Here is a 21,766-nt window from a genome sequence, read left to right on the forward strand (position 1 = left end):
GAGGCCAACGTGGGTTGTTCTGCCTCCCGGAGTGCCCCCCGGTGTGAATTCAAGACGTGAGCCATCATCTTAACCATTTGCTCAGGCCCACCGTGCCCCTTGGAGCCGGGGGCCACCCGTGCCGGATTCGGGGTGGGCCTGTGGCACCAGCCCATCCACTGCAGCTGCATCTATGGGCCGGAGTCGCCCCGCCGGGTCTGGAGGATACGTGTGAGGGGTCGGAGGAGTCTTCTGCGGCTCTGCTTCAGTCTGCCTGGGGGGCGCTGGTGGCTGACTCCTTGAACGTCCATGCCACTATGTTGAGGTAGGGCCATGGTGCGGTGACTGTATCCCTCATGTCTGGAGTTACTGCTAGGTGTCGGGTCTCCCCCTCTCCCCGGACCGGTGCGGGAGAGAGCCTGGTGTTGATTCCGGGGCCCAGGCCTGGGCGGTGGCGTAGTGCAGGGCCCGTTGGCCTTGGGAGGCCCGGTGCTCGCGGCCCACCCACTCCTTCAGCGGGTGCGGTGGTGGTCTGCCCCGGGGGCCTCTTTTGCATCAGGAGCATACCAGGCGGGGTGGGAGGGGAATGGATGGCGCTGGGGGTCCAGCAAACATGTCCTCGCAGGGGCCCGTTTTGCGGTCTGTCCCCAGGATGCGGAGGCAGTCAGGCTAGGCCAGGTGTGGCTTGTGGTGGGCTGATCTTGTGAGGCCTGGCCCGTAGTGTCTCTTCCCCCCCCCCCCCCCCCTTGACGGATCCTCGGAGCACCCTGTGAAATACCAGATACACCGTGGGACCCATACGGAGCCTATTACGGCTCCTCTGTGCATCATGGTGAAGGATAAGTCCAGCGGCTCAGCTGCGAAACAATGCACCATCGACCAGTTTACCTCCGCCTCAAGTGGCTCCGGGGGTGCAGAGGGTGGGAGCCCTGTTCCAGACAATGCTGCCCTGCTGGCCACGATCCTTCAGGCCTGAGACTCATTGGACGCCAAGATCAGCGCTGTGGGAGCGGAGGTCTCATTCTTGAAATAGGACCTCAGGAAGGCGGCGGACTGCATTACGGAAACTGGGTTTCGTCCGGGCAAGACACCGTGTCCAATCTCCAACAAAAAGTAAATTAGCTCATGGTTGTGATGCAGGAGTTAGCCTCCCGGGTGGAGGATGCTGAGGTCCGCTCATGGCGAAACAACATTCGTCTAATTGGTTCCCCGGAGGGCAGCGAGGGCAGCGAGGGTACCTCCATGGAACGCTTCCTCACCCAATGGCTTAAATCTATCATGCCAGATGACTCCCTGTCTCCCTGCTTCGTGGTGGAGGGGGCCCCCCAGGCGCTGACTCAGAGACCCACACCCCGGGTGAACGGCCCTGTCCCCTGTCCAGTCATTGCCAAATTGCCAAACTATATGGACCGGGACACCATGCTCCAGTTTGGCAGAGTGCACAGAGAGAAGCTAGTCTACAACTCCCACACCACCATGCTCTTCCCAGACTATACTTGCCTGGTCAATCATTCGCCGCAGCTAAGCGCAATCTGCGGGAGCTCAACCTCCAGTATATGCTATTGTACCCGGCCCACATGCGGGTTATATACAAGTCCAAGTCTTTGTTCTTTGATTCCCCGGAAGCCATTTTCGCCTGAACAGATGAGATAGTTCACCTTAAGCCTCACATCCCGCCTCGGCCGAAGTTTGACTCCTCTCAAGGTACCCATAGATCGCAGCTGAAAAAACCCACTTCTAACAGGCGGCACAGGTCGCATTCCAATTGGCGTTCTCCAGAGCAGGAACAAGAGTCCTAACCACTGGGCAGATGCGGATGACCAGTTACTACGCTCTTACGACAGTGTCACATCTCTCAGCCGATGATGGTGGTCTGTCCTGGGTTCATCGCCTGGCTCGGGGGTTTGGAACCAATGGCCCCTCCACGTTCTGAACAATTCAGTTTGATGACTATGGGAAGTTGGGGCACCATAAGCGATGGCTGTCTGTGGTCCCCGGTTGGGGCCCTGGGGTGCCTATCACCACGACAGATACTTCAGGTTTGGGGAAGTATTGGGGTGGGGGGGTTGTTCTCAAGTTGCTCTACACAAATGTTTGTATGGTTCACACACATGCACATAGTCACAGTCGCTCCTTCGCACAGGCCACACTAATGGCATCCCCCCTGATTGACAGATGGCCATGCAGTCGGTTTCCGCTCATACAGGTGGGATTAACATCATGACATGGAATGTGCGGGGGCTCCTGGACAAGATCAAAGGCGGCAGAATCCTGCGACAGGCCAAACGTTTAGAGATTGATGTACTTTTCCTTCAGGAGACCCACATGCTGGGCAATAAAGCCCCTTGTCTGGCTCGACTTGGTTACGGCCAGGTATTACATTCGGGTTTTGTAAGAGGGTCCTGTGAGACTGCTATCCTTATCCACCGTTGAGTTCCATTCCTTGTGTCTGAAACTTGGGCTGATCCTGGTGGGCGCTACACTATTGTGACAGGCACATTACATGGAGAATCTCTATCGCTAGGCAGCTTTTACGACCTTCCACCCCTGGGGCAGACATTAATCCATACGGTTACAGGCTTTTGGGGGTACTCCCGGAGGGCATATCTGTGATGGGGGAGACTGGAACGCGATCATGGCACAGATGGAAGTGGGAGGCAGGGTCCAGCCCACAAACTGGGGACCCAAAGTTACTTCAACGGATCACAACTCTGGGGTGGGCTGAAGCGTGGCGAGCTTACCACCCCACAGATCTGGGCTTCACATATCTCTCCGATGTGCACGGCTCACTTTCCAGATTGGACTATTTATTTCTCCCATGCACGTACATTCACAGGGCCTCAGCTGTCTCCATTTTGTCCCGGGGTCTCTGTGACCATTCTCCGGTTACCTTAAAATTGCTCAAAGGACCCCATAAACCCCCCCTCAGATGGTGCATGTCGCCATGGCATTTGCGTGATACTGCTTATCAGGATGCAATCCGGAAGGGGATCAGAAATTACCTAGACAAACGCTGCCATGGCGCCCTCATGTACCACCCTATGGGAAGCCCTAAAACCCACAACCTGTGGGGTAGATATTAATTATCGCACCGGGGAGAAGCACCACCACCTGGCGCAGGTCGTCGAGTTAGGGGATCGCCAGCGAGACCTGGAGGCCTGAGTGGGGGAGAGTGGGGACCCCCAGGCAAGGCGTGGCATTCTTCTAGCCCAACAACAACTTTATCAGCTGTTAACCGATGAATACCAGGAATTTTAGTTAGCGTCCCAGTCTAGAATTTATCAATGGGGAGACAAGTCCAGTAAGATGCTTCATTGTCTGTGCTGGGAAATGCATGTGCTTTTCCCGGTGCCGGTATTACGAGGCGCAGAGGGCATTCTGTGTACCTCTCCGGGCTTGGTCGCTCAGGTTTTCGCAGCATATTATAGATCCCTTTATGCCAAAAAGGAGATCATTACATCGGACCAGATAGGAAGATTCCTGAGGGATATTCCGCCAAGGGCTCTACTGGACCATGTCCAGGACCAACTAGATGCCCCAATCACCCTTGAGGAGCTCGGTACTTCCCTAACGGGCATACACCCCGGTCGCGCTCCGGGCCTCAACGGGTTCCCAAATGACTTCCTATGCTCATATATGTCGCTTCTGGGTCCACACCTCCTAAGAGTACTACAAGAAGCCTTAGAGCAGCAGATTCTCCCTCCAGACACGCGCTATGCGGAGATTGTAGTCTTCCACAAACCAGGGTGTCCTCTGGAGGAGCCATCCTCATACTGCCCCATTTCTTTGTAGAACTTTGAGGTGAAACTACTGGGTAAGGTCCTCGCAGACCGCCTCTGTATACATATCCAAGAGTTGATCCATCCTGACCTGGCTGGCTTTATGCCTGGCAGGTCTACCAGGCACAACATTAGTCGGGTCCATAACGTCATTGCGAAAGCCCCTGATCACGGATGCCCTACAGCCCTCTTGCTGGCCGATATAGATAAAGCATTTGATTTCTTGAGCTGGGACTACCTTTTCCAGCTTCTCCTCCGAGCTCTCAACTTTGGCCAGCGGTTTCTGACCTATATACAACTCCTATATACCGATAACTAGGCCTCCGTACGGGTAGCCGGCGCACAGTCCAGACAATTTCCAATTGGTAGGGGCACCAGACAGGTTTGTCTACTTTCCCCATTGTTATTTGCCCTAGCCATTGAGCCCCTTGCTACATGGGTGAGGTGTAACTCCCTGGTTATCAGCCGAGAAATCGGATAGGGTTGCATTATATGCTGACGATGTGCTGTTTTTTCTCGCTGATCCGGGATTCTCTGGCCCAAGAAATCTACAAATTCTTGAGTGTTCGGGGAAACGTTGTGTCTCAGTGCGAATCCATCCAAGTCGGTGCTGTTTCCCATCTGCGGGAATCAGGGGCGAGGTACCTGGTCCGCGCAACTATCCCACGCCACAGAGGGGTTCCAATATCTTGCCGTTTTTAAATCCCCAAATCCACTTATATCCTGGTCCCATAATATTCACTCACTGCTGCCCCATATTCGGGATGAGATGAAGTGTTGGTCCCCCCCTACCCCTTTCTTTATATGGTAGATTGGCCAATTTCAAAATGGTATCACTATACCGAATTCAGAACTACCCCTACGAGATCCCCCAATCCTGGTTCCGACAGGTCAACGCACTCCAGAACCATTTTCTTTGGGACGATGGGGCGGTCAGGGTCGCACAATCGACATACTGCGACGGCATCGTGGCTGCAGACATTTATGTGTACAGACATTTATGTGTACTACGCCGCCTCCCATCTCCTATACATAAATCAAGGGTGGTACGGTTCGGATACGGACCCGGCTTTTACAGTCGAGAGGCGTGCAATGGGTACGAAGTCTCTTCTGGGTCTCCTCTACAGCCAATTAAACTTGGATCACTTGCTCCCGGCATGCAAAGTAGTTATTCAAATCTGGCGGCGCATGGTGAGAGTGATGTGATGGAGGGGCCGCCTGACACAGACGACTCCACTGTAGCAGGGAACATACCTCTGGCCAGTGGCTTCATTGCTGGGTTTTCACACATGGGACCTGATTGGTATTTCGATGCTAGGGACGTTATGCGGGGCACAATCCTTAAATCGTTCTCACAGCTCTAATCGGAGTTTCATTTCTACCGCAACTAATTTTATAGGTACCTACAACTTGGGCATGCACTATCCCCAATGATCTGCGCCTTAGAGGAGCAACCGGAGTTTCACCCTCTGGAGGGCCATCTTTTAATAGGAGACCTGGGGGCACATAAAATCAGTCAGATCTACCAAACCTTAATCACACACAACGACACGACCTTAAACAAAACTAGGTTGGCGTGGGAAGCAGATATCTCATGCCTCACTGACGATGACTGGATGGCGGCGCTGGCAAGTCCTCGGGGGCAGCAATAGCGACACGTTACCGCCTAATCCAATTCAAATATGTCCATAGATCTTACTATACACTGTCTCGGCTCTGGCGTATAGGGGTTATCCAGTCCCCAGTCTGTCTTCTGTGCGAGGACGAGGAGGGGACCTTTTTCCACACAGTGTGGAGTTGCAAGGCCCTCCAGCCATGGTGGCATAAGATAGCCACGTGCCTGGGGAGGGTCTTATCTCGCCCCTGAGCCTAAACTATTTTTATTACATAGTACTGAGGGGATTGGAGGGAACCTTTATAAACAGAACCTCTTGTTTCTGGGTCTCTCGTTGGCAAAGAGGGACATTGCCCAACAACAGAAGGGAACCACGCTGCCATCTCTTCGGGTGGGGAAGCACAGCTTGAACAGTTGTATGGGATTGGAAATGGCAGTATTCAAAGTGAGGGGCTGCCCACAGAAACACAAAAAGATATGGGCCCGCTGGGCAACATACAGGGGCATCGACCTACCCTCTGTACACCCGATAGATCCATCATAGATGGGCAGTGTACACTAGTTGTCTACCCCCTCTTCTGTACCATTCTTGACCGCAAACCAATATAAAGTCAATTTTAATGAGAATGGGGAGCGTACTGTACCACCTGTGGTACAGTTTTAGTTTTGTTTATGGATTTCTTTTGCAGGCCTATTTTTGCTTCACACACACCTTATCAGTATCTGGCTGTAACAGAAGTATAACTGTGTCTATGTTAGTGGCCTGGCCGCTGGTACAATCAAAATTCAATAAAATGTTTTTTTTTTTTTTTTTAAAGGTTATTTTGACAGGTCAAATTTGCAGTTTAAACCTGCACAACTAGGCTACTGGTGGCAAACCTGCAGTCATGTTTGCTTTGCCACTTCAGTTGGTAGCACAATGGGTACTGCAGCTCACTGGTGACATTTAACTTAATCCTCCAGTAGCATAGAAGGTAGAGTAGGTATGGATGGAGCCCAGGGCATGGCAGGTGGAGGTTGCCTGGCAGGCCATTGAAAAAACAGTCTTGGGAAGGTATTCATCAACTGCTGCAAAGCTATCAAGAAACAACAGGCGCCTACATGACCTCTGGTTCTTTAAAGTATGAAGAGGTCTAGAAGACTGAGAATGGCTGCAGTTACAGAGGTGTGCGGCTGACACTCATATTCCTGGTAGTCTTCCTCTTCATATAACTCCTTTTCCTAAAATTCTGAGATGTAACACACATCCAACTGCGTAGGAGTATATGTTGCCTCCAAGGCTACGTCCTGGTCGCTGTGATCTGCCTCCAGCTCAAAGTCCAGAATCTGTGGGGTGGTGGGACTGGCATTGAAAAATATATCAAACGTTATTGTCGAGGGGTTTTGTCTACAGGGTAGTAGGCATCATTGCTGGGCTTGCCACCAGCAGTGAAAAATGGGTCAACAGCGATGCTGGAAGAACAGTCATCCTTGGGGTGGTTCGCACATCAAGCACGTGGTCAGAGTGAGAGGAAATAATAAGGGCAAAGACTGCCCATGCTTGTGGTGCTCATTTGGTACGGACACCCTGCCACCATGGGTGCACGTTAAATCGTGGAGCAGGGTTCCAGCACGGTAAGTGTAAGGAAGAAAAAGGTACCAAAGCACACAGATAAGTCCTGATAGGTCTCTTAAGACAATGAAATGTCGATAGTAAAAGTCAATAGTGTGCTTTTCAAATAGATATTCTTGACTTTTATTCTTCGTCATGTTGCAGTCAATATATCTCCAAACAGGCATCCGACACGGGTTTCGTCTACAAGACTTTTTCAAGGCTGTTTAAGACTGAATTCCTATGTCCGTGTAGTAAGTAGATCATAAGTCAAGTAAGAGCATCTCCCATGTGGACTTTTATACGGCCACGAACTACGGCAGCTGCGATTAGCAGCATTGGCGCACAGTGAGGAAAGACCTGAAACTCACCCCTTAAGAGGCATATTCTGACCTCCTGTACTAAACGGGGAATTACTTCTAGGGTCATTGAGGACACTTGTGAAAATCATCCTTGGGGTGGTCTTGTCGAAGGAGCTGTCATTGTTAACAAGGGTTTGGTCATTGATATGGTCATAGTCAATGAAAATGTCTTCATGGTTGGCGATGGCGTCTGAACCACAAGTCACAAAAGGGGTGCCACAGATTATGTTGATTGTGGCTTTTTCTTCATCGTCGATGAGGATGACTTGAGATGTCACTGGTGAGGACAGCTGTTCTGTTACAGAGTCAAGGGAGCTGGATTTTCACGGAGTCTTTTGTGCAAACTGGTGTTCACCCTTCCTGGAGTATTTTTTTAGGAAACTCAGTTTGGTTTTTTTGCGCTGCCTTGTTGGAAGTGCTTAGTGGAACACTTTTCATCGAGTCATCCCACAATGAGGACGCAGCTCCTTTAGAAGGTCAGTATGTTTTTTCCTCCAATAAATATAGCAAAAGCCTCCTCTCTCTATCCTTCAGAATCCTGGAAGGAAAGGTTTTTACAAATGTTGCAACATGAATCCCTGTGCATCGCATAAAAGCAATAAATATATTGCTCATGTGGGTCATCAGTATAGATCTTTTGCTATTCACAGGTAGAGTATGATTTGAAAAGATAGGTGTGTCTCTATCAGTCACAATGACAGTTGGTAACAGACAAGAGGTCTCCTTGGCCCAAAAAACTGAGCTTTTCCACAAAATTACCAAACATAACAAACAATACACTATAAACAGAAGATATGGCTGGTTGAATTCCTGGGTAGACCAAGAAAGTTACAGGATAAGATCAGTGAGAGGTCAGTGAACAGCTTTACTCAGGGACAACATCACACACAACAGGCAGTAGGAATCATGAGCTATGATGTCCTCTATGTGGTAGGATAGTTTAGCACTCACTGAACCGAACACGCTTTTTGACACCTATGCCCATTCTAACACTTTTTTGCGACTATTTAAAGTTGACAGTGACACCCAGCCTGACGAAAGGGAATGACTCGGGCATATATGAAAGATCTAATGCTGGTGTAGTAAAAAGGTAACAACAAAAACGCTAAGCAAACGTAACTGCATTTGACTGCTAGTAATGGCTCCCAGGGCACCCAAGTGTCCTGGGGATAGAAAATCGAAGTGAATGAAGGGGTCTATCAAGTAAGCACCATGAATGTACTAGGGTGTCGTCAAGCCAAAGACAAATACGATATGAGCCCTGCCACAACCTACGGAGACTATATGGGGTGCTATACATGACTGAGGGCACTAAGACTCCACAAACGGCATTGATGGCGCCGGACACATCAAAGGCTTTCGATAGCATCGAGTGGCCCTATCTGTTCATGGTTCTCCAGAAGCTTGGTTTCGGTCCGAACTTTTGTAGTTGGATTAGACTCTTGTATAAGATGCCCACTGCCCGAGTGCGTGTTAACCGGGCAATATCTAGATCCTTCGAGCTGTGCATAGGGCACCAGGCAGGGTTGCCCCCTGTCTCCACTACTTTTCGCTCTGGCACTGGAGCCACTGGCGCACTGGATCCGGAGAGATCCCATGATCTGGGGTATAGCGTCGCCTAGGGGATGGGAAGACTACATTTCCGTCTACGCTGACGATATTGTTCTGTATCTTGCGCGACCATACTGCTCAATAGCGCGATTACTGCATATCTTCAAACTGTTTGGTAGCTACTCCGGCTATAATATTAACTGGTCGAAGTCAGTGATTTTTCCACTGTCGGGCCCCCCACACCCCCAGGATTCCGACGCGGTGTTCGGCCCCGGTGGTATCAGAGGGCTTTAAATATCTAGGTGTTTATGTCATGCGAGACAGGAAGGTGTTCCTAGATAGGAATCTTGAACCCCAAATGAGCCGCCTGGGAGCGGACGTGGATCACTGGTGGACTCTCCCACTCTCCCTCATAGGTAGGGCGGCCTTATTTAAAATGATGACACTGCTGAGGCTCCTCTACATTCTACAGAATACTCTGTACCCTGTCCCCCTGAATGTGTTCAAACGAATATCGCAGGCGGTTAGAACATTGCTGTGGGAGGGAGGATCCCCAAGAATTGCACTTAACAAGTTACAAAAGGGAGTGTATGATGGAGGCCCGGCTGTTCCAGACATCAGGCTATATTACTGGGCCTCGCACCTTAAGGTGATAAATGATTGGGTATACGTAGGCGTTGATGAACCAGCCTACAGAGTAGACAGAATGGTTATGCCTGGAGGAAACTGTGAATCCCTCCTATATACTCGGAGATCACACATGGAGTGGCCTGAACACATCAAGGTGGTGCTGCAGTGCTGGAGAGAGGCTAATAAACTTTTAGGGTGGGCTGGAAAACTGACCGGTAGAACCCCACTGTGGATGGGCGATCAGTTGCGCGAAGTGGCCGCTCTGACGGGTTTCAAGGGGTGGAAACTGATTGGGATTGAGTATTTAGGGGATGTATGGAAAGGCGAATCCCCCCTCAAGTTCGCAGATCTCCAGAGGGAATACAACCTTCATCAGTCACAGAGTTATCATCATATCAGACTCTTGCATGCTCTGCATTCATACATACATAGTGGAACATCTATTCCGGATTACTCCCCGTTAGAAGATAGGTTGATACTCGACCCCATTACTCAGAAACCGACATCCACAATAAATTAATAAATAATGTACCAGACCCCTTGATTACCCTCCGAGATGCCTGGGCTAAAGACCTTGGCTGCATAGATGATGACGAATGGCAGGAGGCACTGCAGAGCCCTAGAGAGATCGCAATACGCTCTAGTGTGAAGTAGCTTCTGCTGATGATTAAAGCAAATCTGACTGCCCCAGATATGTGGATCGGGTTTGACGGGTAACATTATACTGTCTTTATTGTTCCCTAATTAATACATTGCTGTTGATTTCTGTGGTCTCTCCATGTATGGACTTATGGAACTGTCTTGTATTGTATGGTCTCTTGAGCTTTGTTAATAAATACAATAAAAAAAGATAAATAAAAAAAATACGATAGGAGCCATAAGAGGCAGACTCCTGGTGCAGCAAGAGCGTGTGTAATAGATCTTCTCTTCATAACTCACATCAGACTCTAGAACCCCTTTGTAGAACTCACCTTCACCCCAGCTGGAGATTGAAGACAATCCTTGGTTTCCCTACCCAGTTGTTTTCCTCTGCTAAACTACACACTCTTCTCTCAATCTCTTGTGCTCTTCTGTTCTCTGTCCAGGTATCTACCTATCTCTCAAGTCAAACCCAATGACCCCTTTATTACTTACCTCCACCTTGGCTTGAGATCTGTGCCAGCCCGGGCAGACTGCTTGCCAACTTGGCAAGTCCGCCATTGGTCAGCAGCTGGTGAATAGCAGTGTTTTTTCCACTGCCAGAAGCAACAAACGATGATGCTGATGTCACCACAGGGATGGTGCGCACTATGTTTGCTGCACCTGCGCTCAAAGATGCAATGCTATGAGCAGGCACTGATGTCTTCACCACCGGGTTCTGAAATGTAAATAGAAAAGTCTTGATCAGAACACCTGAGAAAAGAGCACCTTAGGGGAGCAGGAGGAAGATATAAGCACTGTGAGGCTGTAGAGAATGCTACAGGGTAAATAGGAGAAAGAAAAATTATCAACAGTTCAAAGGGAGGAGGACTATAAACAAACAGTAGGAAGAAGGATTATGTTACTTACCCTGTAAGAATCTGTTCTTGGGATGTAGAGCTGTAGATTCACATACTTTGTATACTCCTGCCATCTAGTGTTGGGTCCGGATGTTTGCAAGTTGTTTTTCTTCGCAGAAGTCTTTTCTAGTCACGAGGTAAGGTGACTTCTCATTTCGGTGATAGTGCGCATGGGCATCGACTCCATTGTTAGATTGTTTTCCCGCAAGAGGCAGAGAATGCAGTAAGTAAGTGTAGTATAGAGATGCCCATGTGCTTAAAATGTAAGTAATAGGATTTGCAACAACCACAGGTGTCCAGGGTGGAGGGAGAGCACATGTCAATCTATAGCTCTACATGCCAAGAACAGATGCTTACAGGGTAACTAAGTGATCCGTTCGAGGCATGTGTTGTAGGTACACATGCTTCGCATAGACTGTATAGCAGTATTCTCCCAAAGCGGTGGCTAACCAGTGGGTGTTGCAGTTGTCTGAAAGAGTGTTTTTAGCACTGAGTGTCCTACATTAGCTTGTTGACGTGCTACTACATCCACACAATAATGTTTGGTAAATGTGTGTGGTAAGGACCATGTAACTGCCTTACATAAGTCAGCTATGGGAATATTGCCTAAAAAGGCCATAGATGCTCCTATTTTGCGAGTAGAAAGTTCTTTAGGTTTTAACATAGCACGCTTGAATACATTTAACAATCCATCTAGAAAATACTAGATTTAGAAATAGGTTTTCTTGAGGTGGAGCAAAGGCAACAAAAAGCTGTTATGTTGTGCGAACATCTTTTGTCCTATCAATATAATACAATAGTGCTCTTTTGGCATCAGGTGTACAGCCCTTTCTACTACTGAACCAGGTTGAGGGAAAAAAAACAGGCAACTCAATTGATTGATTGATATGACAAGCACAGACAACTTTTGGAAGGAATTTTGGGTTTGTACGAAGAACAATTCTATCTCTATGAAGTTGAAAGAAAGGTTCCGTTAAGGTTAATGCATGTAGTTCACCAACACGTTTTAGTGAAGTGATATCAATTAGAAAGACAACCTTCTACGTAAGAAATTGGAATGGGCAGTTGTGTAATGGTTCAAAAGGTGGACCCATAAGCCTTGTGAGAACAATGTTAAGGTTCCAGGTAGGTGCATGTGGTACCCTGGGTGGTATTATTCTTTCTAAGGAATTCCATAAAAGCTTTAATTACTGGAACTTTGAAGAAGGATAAATGTCTGTTTGGAAGATATGTAGCTACCGCTGCAAGATGTAGTGGAATGGATGTGTAGGGCTAATCCTGCTCGGTGTAGATGCAAAGGATTACAAAGAATATGTTGTACAGAAGCATCTAGTAGATCAATTGTATTTGTATTACAATATATCACAAACTTTTCCACTTTGCTGCATAACATGCCCTAGTAGTTGGTTTTCTTGCTTCCTTAAAAATTGTCATACAATCTGGAGGTAGGGTTAGGTATCCAAATTCTATGACTTCAGGAGTCAAATCGCACAGTTGAGCTCCTTGGGGTCTGGATGTCGGATTTCTCCATGGTTCTGAGTGAGAAGGTTTGAATTGAGGTGAAGGTTTGAATTGAGGTGAAGCTTCTGATGTGGAATTACCGCCAGGTCTAGTAGTGTGGTGTACCATGGCTGACGAGACCATGTGGGAGCCACTAGAATTAGCATGAGAGATGTCTGCCTGAGCTTCCAAAACAGAAACGGAAGCAGAGGGAGAGGAAGAAAATCGTAAGCAAATATCCCTGACCAGTTCATCCATGGGGCATTGCCTTTGGATAGAGGGTGTGGGAACCTGGAAGCGAAGTCTGGGCATTTTGAGTTCTCTGCTGTAGCAAAGATATCCATTTGTGGAAACCCTCATTGTTTGAAGTAAGGAAGAAGAACATGTGGGTGGAGTTTTCACTCATGGACTTGTTGCCGCATACTGCTGAGCAGATCGGCAAAGTCACTGTCCATCCCTGGAAAATGTTCTTCTATGAGTTGTATTTTTTGATGAATTGTCTAACGCCAAATGGTTTGAGAGAGGCGTGACAGTTGTAGAGAGTATGTGTCCCCCTGTTTTTGTACATAGTGCATTGTTGTCATAGGGTCTGTCCGGACTAGGACAACTTTCCCTATCAGGTGAGGTAGAAATGCTTTCAACGCCAGTTGAACTGCTTGCAGCTCCAGGTAGTTGATGTGAAGGCTCTGTTGTTTGGTGGTCCAGAGACCCTGAACTGTTAGATGTTGTAAATGTGCACCCCATCCTGTGAGAGATGCGTCTGTTGTGAGCACAATCTGTGGAATAAGGTCGATAAAGAGAAGACGTTTTCATAGATTTTGTGTGTTCACCACTGCGTAAGCAAGTAAAGAACTTGTAGAGCGCACGAATGCCGAGGCATCTTGGCGCTGGGAGTAACCAGGAAACGAGCAAAAAGACCACAAAGTACTGCATCATTCCAATGAAGGGAAATACCAGGTTTTAAGCATTTTCCTAAACAGGGGTCTGGTAGATTGAAGCCTAATATTGATTGGTCGCTCATTCCAGAGCTTCGATGCTCGATAGGAAAGGCGTCTACCTCCGCATCCAGCCTTATAGATTTTGGGAACACAGAATAAGCCTTTACTGGCAGATCTAAGATTCAGACGGGGTGTACCACTGAGTTTCTGTGGGTCCAGCGACCCTCCACAGTAAAGTGCTTTGTGCACCAGGCATAGCACCTTAAACTCGATGTGCTGCCTGACTGGAAGCCAGTGAAGCTCCCTAATGCTGCTAGAAATGTGGTGGTATTTAGGAATATTGAGCAATACTCGTTCTGCTGCATTTTGCAGTGATTGAAGTTTTCGCAGTTTGTCTAAGCCCAAAAAAAGGGCGTCACATTGGTCAATACGAGAGAGAATTAAAACGATTACAACCATTTTTCTAAAGTCTAATGGAATAAAAGGCAAACTTTTAGCAAAAAGCAGGGTGATATCAAAAGGTTAATCTGTCCTGCTAAATTTAATTGGATATCAAACAGAAATCCCAAGTTCAAGGGGGTACAGGGTTCTGTCGGGGACCACGATTTTGTGGCTAGTAACAGATCGTTGACTTTGTCCACCGTTAACTGTGAGAAGCTGGTCAACTGGCCAACCACAATAGAGGAGGAAAAGTCTTCCATCGGTAGTAAGATGGAAGTAGTAGGGGCAGGGATCCTCCCAGCCAGTTCATCATATATCGCAAACAGCGATGTGTGCGGCTGTCTACCAACACATTAGCTGACCCTGTGATTGATTGCACCAACGTGCTAAGCATTCTTGTAGAGGACGCATATTTAGGCTTGCATGAGGCACTACAGCAATGCAGTACGCCATCATCCCTAGTAATTGCATGAAGGTTCTGATTGGGAGATCCTGGTTGTTTTGGACCTGTAGTAGCAGTGTTTTAAACTTGTGTATTCTGGCTGCATTGGGATATGCCAGAGCCATTTGAGTGTTTAGAATAGCTCCTGGATAGAGTTGCAGTTGTAAGGGTTGAAGATGGGATTTTTGTACATTGATTGTAAATCCCAACTGATGTAGAAGGTTGATTGTAGTTTGAGTGTGTTGTAAACACTTGAGATTTGTGTTGGCTTTTATAAGCCAATCGTCCATGTATGGGAAGACATGAATTTGCTGTCTTCGTAGATGAGCTGCTACTACTGCATTTGATGAACGCTCTGGGTGCAGTTGTTACTCCAAATGGGAGTACTTTGAACTGGTAGTGCTTTTGCTCTTTTACAAATCAGAGATATTTGCAATGTGCTGGGTGATTAGGAAGGTGAAGTTATGTGTCCTTTAGGTCTAGTGTTGACATAAAGTCGCCTTGTTGTAGAAGCGAAAGTACCTGTTGAAGTGTGAATATATGGAAGTGTTCTGATATTAAGTATAGGCTTAATGGCCTGAGATCTAAAATTGGCCTTAACGAACCGTTCTTTCTGGGAATTAGGAAGTAAAGTAAATACACCCCTGATGCTTGATGTTGGAATGGAACCGGTTCTATAGAGTTCTATATTTTTTTTTTAGGTCTCGCTTGGAGCAGCGCATGCACTGTCTCTTCTAGAGATGCAGTATTCAGCATATGCTCATTAAGCTCCGCCCAGCTTAACAGTTGGCTTCTCTTCCTGTCCTTTGTAAATGATGGTTTTTGATTCGTCAATAGGCTTAGTAGTCCCTCCTTAGTACCTCTTTGTCTCTCTTTGTAACCTCCCATGAGGACTGGCCCTCTTACTGTGGTGTTACGCAGTATGTTTTATTTAGTGTATGTGGGCACTATTTTCTTAAATGGCTTTCTCCTATCACACGCACAACATGCTTACCTGAAATCTGCAACTGCTTGTTTACAATTTACTACTGACAGACGCTCCCTCCCTCTCCTCGGCTCCCTCCTCCTTTAATCGATGCTGTCTGCTGCTAGTTTACATTAACACCACACCAGATTTAATTAGCATCAACATCCTGCCCTCCTGTTGCTTGTTTAAATTGCCCTGCAGAAATGCGAGTTGCAAACAGTTGGTTTAGTAATGCATGAGGAGGGGAAAGATTAAACTTGGAAAAAACATTTTTATGGGGCAAACACACATTAAATGTAGTTTTCCCCACAGTCACTTTTTTTTTCCTCTCAAAAACGAGTTTTGCAGCCGTTCAGATGTTAAAAACAACTTCCACTGTGTGGAAGTTGTTTTTAACATCTGAATGGCTGCAAAACTCGTTTGTGTGGCACTTTTCAAAGGACCAGAATATTTATGAAGTGCCCTCTCTCCTCCTATGTCCGCAGAGGCAGTTTAGCAGTACATTAAAGACACATAGTGTACAAAACACTCTGTCTCTGGGGACATGGGGGAGGGCACTTTATAAATAATCTTGGTATGCTTATTATATGTGCAGTAACAGCCCCTTGCATCTTTCATTTACTGTCACTTTGTAAGACCTGGGGTCTCCAGGCCCTAAGGGGGTAACTTGACACGAGCGGCTGGGCACCCAAAGGCCTGTGTGTTAAGCGACCATACAACACACGCATCCTCTGAAGCAGTAAACGCACACAATAATGGACGCCACACAATGAGGTGAATGCAAATAATCAGATTTTATCTAATCAAAGGAGCACACACGGTAATCTTGGAGGGCAATGTATCTTAACTGGTACACATTAACATTTGCATTCCAGCTTCTCATTACCTGTACACTTTAAAATGTGTATTCCAGCATCTCATTACCTGTACACTTTAACATGTGCATTACAGCATCTCATTACGGTTACCTCAGCAATCCCTGCAGTATGAACTTCCCTAGTGCTGCGGGCCGGGGCCTGCACACGTGGCGCTACTGGTGTCTATGAAGAAACAAAGGCCCATGAGCATAACTCGAGGTCGCATAATGTTTGCCTAGCACCCTGAGCATAAGCGTTGTGGGTACAGGAAGTGCCTTGCACTTGGGACCTCCACTGGCGCCTGGAGCGCTTGAGACCACAGACTGAGGTTACCCACTAATTGGACTTAGCGCGCTCTGAGCGCTTGTGAATGCAACACATGGGATCAGCGCTCCTTAGACTTAGAACGCATTGCGTACTGGTGAATACACAGGAATGATCAGCGCTACTGAGACATAGAACGCATTGAGCACTGGCGAATGCAAATGGATGATCAGCGCTATTTAGGCATAGAACGCACTGAGCACTGGTGAATACAAAAGGAATGATCAGCGCTACTGAGACATAGAACGCATTGAGCACTGGTAAATACAATTGGACGATCAGCGCTACTCCAACATAGAACGCATTGAGCACTGTTGAATACGAAAACAAGTTACTTACCTGTAACTACAGTTATCCAGTATTGGTATCTTTCATAGATTCACATGCCTGAATCATTCCCCGTCGCCGAGGCGGGAGTCCCACGGTAAATACAAAAGTAGTGCCAAGAGTAAATAATAGTAGTAGGCTAAAAGAAAAAGCCTAAGGCCTAAGTCTTAGTAGCCTATCTACATCATTATAGAAAAAAGAACCAAAGATTGGTCCCAGCCAATCAGCTGCCAGCACCCTCCAGAACCTTCCCAGCAGAGGCAGTTCTCCTCAGATTTTCCTAGCACAAGTGAGAAGTAAGTATACCAGATATAGAGAACTGACTAGCCGGGGAGGAGGGTGGGTGCATGTGAATCTATGAAAGATACCAATACTGGATAACTGTAGTTACAGGTAAGTAACTTGTTTTCTTATCCAGTATTGGGGTATCTTTCATAGATTCACATGCCTGAATCAGAGTAGTAAGCAGTATAACCATATACTGTCGTTTGCGGATGGTGGGAGACACTGGTTCATAAACTCCCAAATAGCATCCACAGTGCTTGAAAAAACACCTTTCTTTCTTCTTTTTTTTTTTTTTTTTTTTAAAAGAGTAGTCTTAAAGGAAGCAAAGCTATATCCAAGTATTAGCTATTATATATATATATATATATATATATATATATATATATATATATATATACACACAAATATTTAAAATCTTGCAGATATATAAATCTGTACATTTACATGAATATTAAAGAATGGAATAATACATAAAAGGGCAAAGTATCTGAGTCTGGTCTTAATGAAAGAGATGGCACAGAACAGCCTGTCCAATCGCTGCATCATCTTGATGCGAAAATTGAAGACAGTAATGCTTCGTCGACGTGTGGACATTTTTTCATGTCGCAGCACGACATATTTTCCGGAGTTACTCCAGCAAAATAAAACTGTCGACGTCAATACTGTTCTTGTTGAATCAGCTTTGACTTTCCTCTGAAAAGGTCTGTTAGCCTTGTCATGGCAAAAAAGAATAGCAGATGCCAGCCATCTGGCTATTGTTCTGCTTTGTTACAGCATTTCCAAGAGTTGCTTGACCATTCGCCACAAACAGCCGGTTGGATCGTCTGATATCCTTAGTTTTCTGTAGGTAGAGCTTAAAACAGTGTGTAACATCCAGCGAGTGTAATGTTCTTTCAGCTGGAGTGGATGGATCCGGAAAGAATGTTTTTAATCTTACCGGTTTGTTCAAGTGAAATTTTATGGTACCTTAGGAAAGAAACTGATTTGTTTGAAGGGTTACATAGTCCCAAGCAAAATGTAAAAGGGGGTTCATTTATAGTGAAAGCTTGGATTTCACTAACCCTTCTTGCCGAGGTAAGAGCCAGTAAATGGGCAACCTTCCAAGTGAGGAATTTGAGATCAGCTTTATGGATAGGCTCAAATGGACGCCTCATTAACTGCACTAGCACAGTGATGAGTTCCCACTCTGGAGGGGTGCTCGCACCGGAGAGAAGGCTCGGAAGATTCCTTTCATAAATTGTTTGATAAGAAAAGGCGAGCAGAGAAAAGGGAATTTTGAGTATTTCCTGAATCTAGAAAGTGCAGCAAGATGTACTTTGACCGGTGAAAAAGTAAGCCAGACTTGGCTAGAGAAAGCAGATAATGGAGAACTTGTTCTGCAGTAGCTTGAATTGAGTGAATATTATTTGCCTCACACCAACAGCAAATTCGGTTCCATTTGAAGTGATAAGTTTTGATTGTGCTTTGGGCACGAGATTTGGCCAATATTTCACGACAGTCTTGTGAAATGCTGAGGTCCTTGAACTCTAAGAAATCAGGAGCCATGCATGCAAGTGCAGTGACTGTGGGTCCGGATGAACCACTTGGCCTTCGACCCTTGACAACATCATAGGCATCAGCAGAAGGCAAATGGGTTTGCCTTGAGACAATAGTAGAAGTTCCTGGAAGCAATATTGTCTTGGCCAACGGGGTGCAATCAGAATTAGACAGCAACCTTCCAACTTCAACTTGCGGCGCACCTTCGGAATCAATGGTATTATGGAAAAGCGTATACACCAACCCCTGTTGAGGGAACCTGCTGGCATAATATTGACATTCTTTGTTCTCTCTTGTTGTGAATAGGTCCAGGGCTGGCTTACCCCAAGCTTGGAACACTGTGGTCGCCTGTTCCTTTTCCAGCTTCCAGTCTTAACAGTCCGACTGAGACATGCTCAGCGTATCCGTCAGGGTATTGAGGAGACCCCCGACGTGTTTGGCTCTCAGGGCATCTTGTGGAAAGTGACCTATTCCCACAATTCCTAAGCTTCTTGCGAGAGCATAGCTGATTTTTATCCTCCTTGTTTGTTGATATAATACATGCTGATGGTATTGCCAGTCCGGACTAGCACCGACGAACCCTTAATCCTCGGGAGGAATGCTTGGAGAAAACAGATAAACGGCGCGACGCTCAGCCTGTTGATCTGCTGTTGTTTTTATCTTTGAGATCAAATCCCGCAGATGACCTCCCCATCCTTCCATGGAGGTATCGGTCGTTAAAACGAAATCTGGAATGGTCTGTAGGAACGCGAGTCCCTGGGTTAGATTCTCTGTCTGCGACCACCAATGTAGATAATTTATCATGTGCGGCGTGACCTTGATGGTATAGTCAAACAAATCCATGGCTTGTTGCCATTGAAGTTGCGGTTCCTCCTGAAGAGGTCGCATTTTGAGCCGTACCAAGGGTATGAGATGTATCGTTGAATAGCACATCCTCAGGAGCGAAGCGAACATTCGGCCTGAAACTGGCCTCTTTTTTTTTTTTTTTTTCTCAATTAACCTTGCCAATTTGTGAAGATGCAGTTGGCGACCAAGTGACAACAATGCGTTGCATTGGACCGTGTGTAACCTTGCTCCGAGAAAAAACATGACTTGGAGAGGACGTAACTGATTTGCTGTCGTTGAGAAACAGCCTCAGAGAAGAGAAGAGATGGATACACTCTGCTGTGGCAATCTTGTTTTCATGTTCTGAAGGACCTTTGAGCAGCCAATCGTCTAGATAAGGGAACACTTGTATTCCTGGAGATCGTAATGCTGCTACCACTGGTGCCAAGCACTTCGTGAAGGTTCTTGGTGCCAATTTCAGCCCAAACAGGAGCACTTTGAACTGAATGTGCGCAAGGCACTTGAAAGCGAAGATATTTGTGATGTTTGGGGTGGATAGGTATGTGGAAATACGCATTTTCCATATCCAGAGAAGCCATAAAATCTCCTTTGTTTAAACAACTCAAAATCTCATGACGACGAGGGGGACCCCTGGGCAGAGTAATAGGTGGCTGTTTGATGAATTCCAGGGTGTGGCCATTGGTTACTAGGTCTAGAACCCATTGGTCTGATGTAATTTCCTGCCACTTGTGAACAAAGCTGATATCTTCTGGCCCACGGGTAAGAAGGGTAAAAAGGTTGGTGCCCTATGGAGATCACTGCTTCCTGTTAGCGTCTCGGCCTTGATACTGCGATATCTTTCGACCACCCTGACGGGAGAAACTAGCCGTAGACTATTGACGGTATGATGTCTGGCTGTAAGGCTGTACTGGGATCGATACTGCCTATTGTGTTGGTTTTGGTATCCTCCTCTTGACGAAAAAACTACGTCCTCTCGCTCCTCCGAAAGATCTGCACCCGTATTAAAGGGTGCCTGATGATCCTGCAGTATCCGTGTTAATTTTTATAGCTAAGAGGGTTTCATCAATATGTTCACCAAACCAAAAACCTCTTCATCATAGGCCATGTCTAGAATCTTTGATTGCCCCTCAGGCTTGAAAGTAGTGGCTTTAAGCCATCCCTGGTGTCCAAACACTGCAGCCCCTGCTAGCTGACGGAAGTTGGTGTTCACTATGTCCAAGGCGCATCTATAGTTTCCGATGCGGCACATTCTCCTTCCAACGGAATCTTTCTTGCTTTTTGCCTTCGGTCCTCAGGAATTAGGTCAATGAGACTCGCCATGTCTGACCACATTTGACGGTCATAACAGCCGGTTATGGCTAGAGGATTGGCAGCTCTAATAGAGGCCGCTGCCATGGTAGAGAATTTTTCACTGTTGGGCGGCCTGTAAAATTATTGAAGCTGGCCGAGGGTGACCCATTAGATATTATGGGCTTTAGCAGGTGCACAGTATTTCTTTTCATCTAGAATAGATGTAGTCTAGTATAGGTACCACACTCGAGATTTTCCAGGACTCTTCTTTAAAATCATAAAGGAAACATTCTGTCTGTTCGACTAACTGGCAGTAGAAGTCTAGTACTTGCCCACTGTATTAAATTACGTACAGGATGCAGTCATAAATGAGGCCATCGTAGACGATCTCATCGTAGACTTTGATGTCGTAGACATGGGTATGTAGGCGAGGTTATTGCAGACGAGGCCGTCGTCATAGATGACCGTCCTGAACAACCATCATAGATGAGGCTGTCGTAGACGACCGTCCTAGACAATGCCATCATAGATGAGGCAATCATAGGTGAGGCCATCCGTAGATGAGGCAATCATAGATGAGGCAACCATAGATGAGGCAACCATAGATGAGGCAACCATAGATGAGGCAACCATAGATGAGGCAACCATAGATGAGGCAACCATAGATGAGGCAACCATAGATGAGGCAACCATAGATGAGGCAACCATAGATGAGGCAACCATAGATGAGGCAACCATAGATGAGGCAACCATAGATGAGGCAACCATAGATGAGGCAACCATAGATGAGGCAACCATAGATGAGGCAACCATAGATGAGGCAATCATAGATGAGGCAATCATAGATGAGGCAATCATAGATGAGGCAATCCTATGATGGCCATTTGTGGATGAGGCCATTCGTAGATGAGGCCATTCGTAGATGAGGCCATTCGTAGATGGGGCCATTCGTAGATGGGGCCATTCGT

General features: G+C 46.8%; 1 protein-coding gene across 8 annotated transcripts in view; it reads right to left on the reverse strand.

Moving 5' to 3' along the window:
- The window catches only part of KANSL3 (KAT8 regulatory NSL complex subunit 3), a 596,819-nt gene that overhangs the window by 181,676 nt on the left and 393,377 nt on the right, over positions 1–21,766 (reverse strand). For all 8 annotated transcript variants that reach the window (XM_085634440.1, XM_085634436.1, XM_085634437.1 and 5 more), the window contains one exon: positions 10,642–10,864. In XM_085634440.1, the coding sequence (XP_085490566.1) occupies positions 10,642–10,864 (223 nt within the window). The remainder of the gene's footprint in view (positions 1–10,641; positions 10,865–21,766) is intronic.

Source organism: Triturus cristatus, chromosome 11 (assembly GCF_964204655.1).
Source record: "Triturus cristatus chromosome 11, aTriCri1.1, whole genome shotgun sequence".
NCBI lineage: Eukaryota > Metazoa > Chordata > Amphibia > Caudata > Salamandridae > Triturus > Triturus cristatus.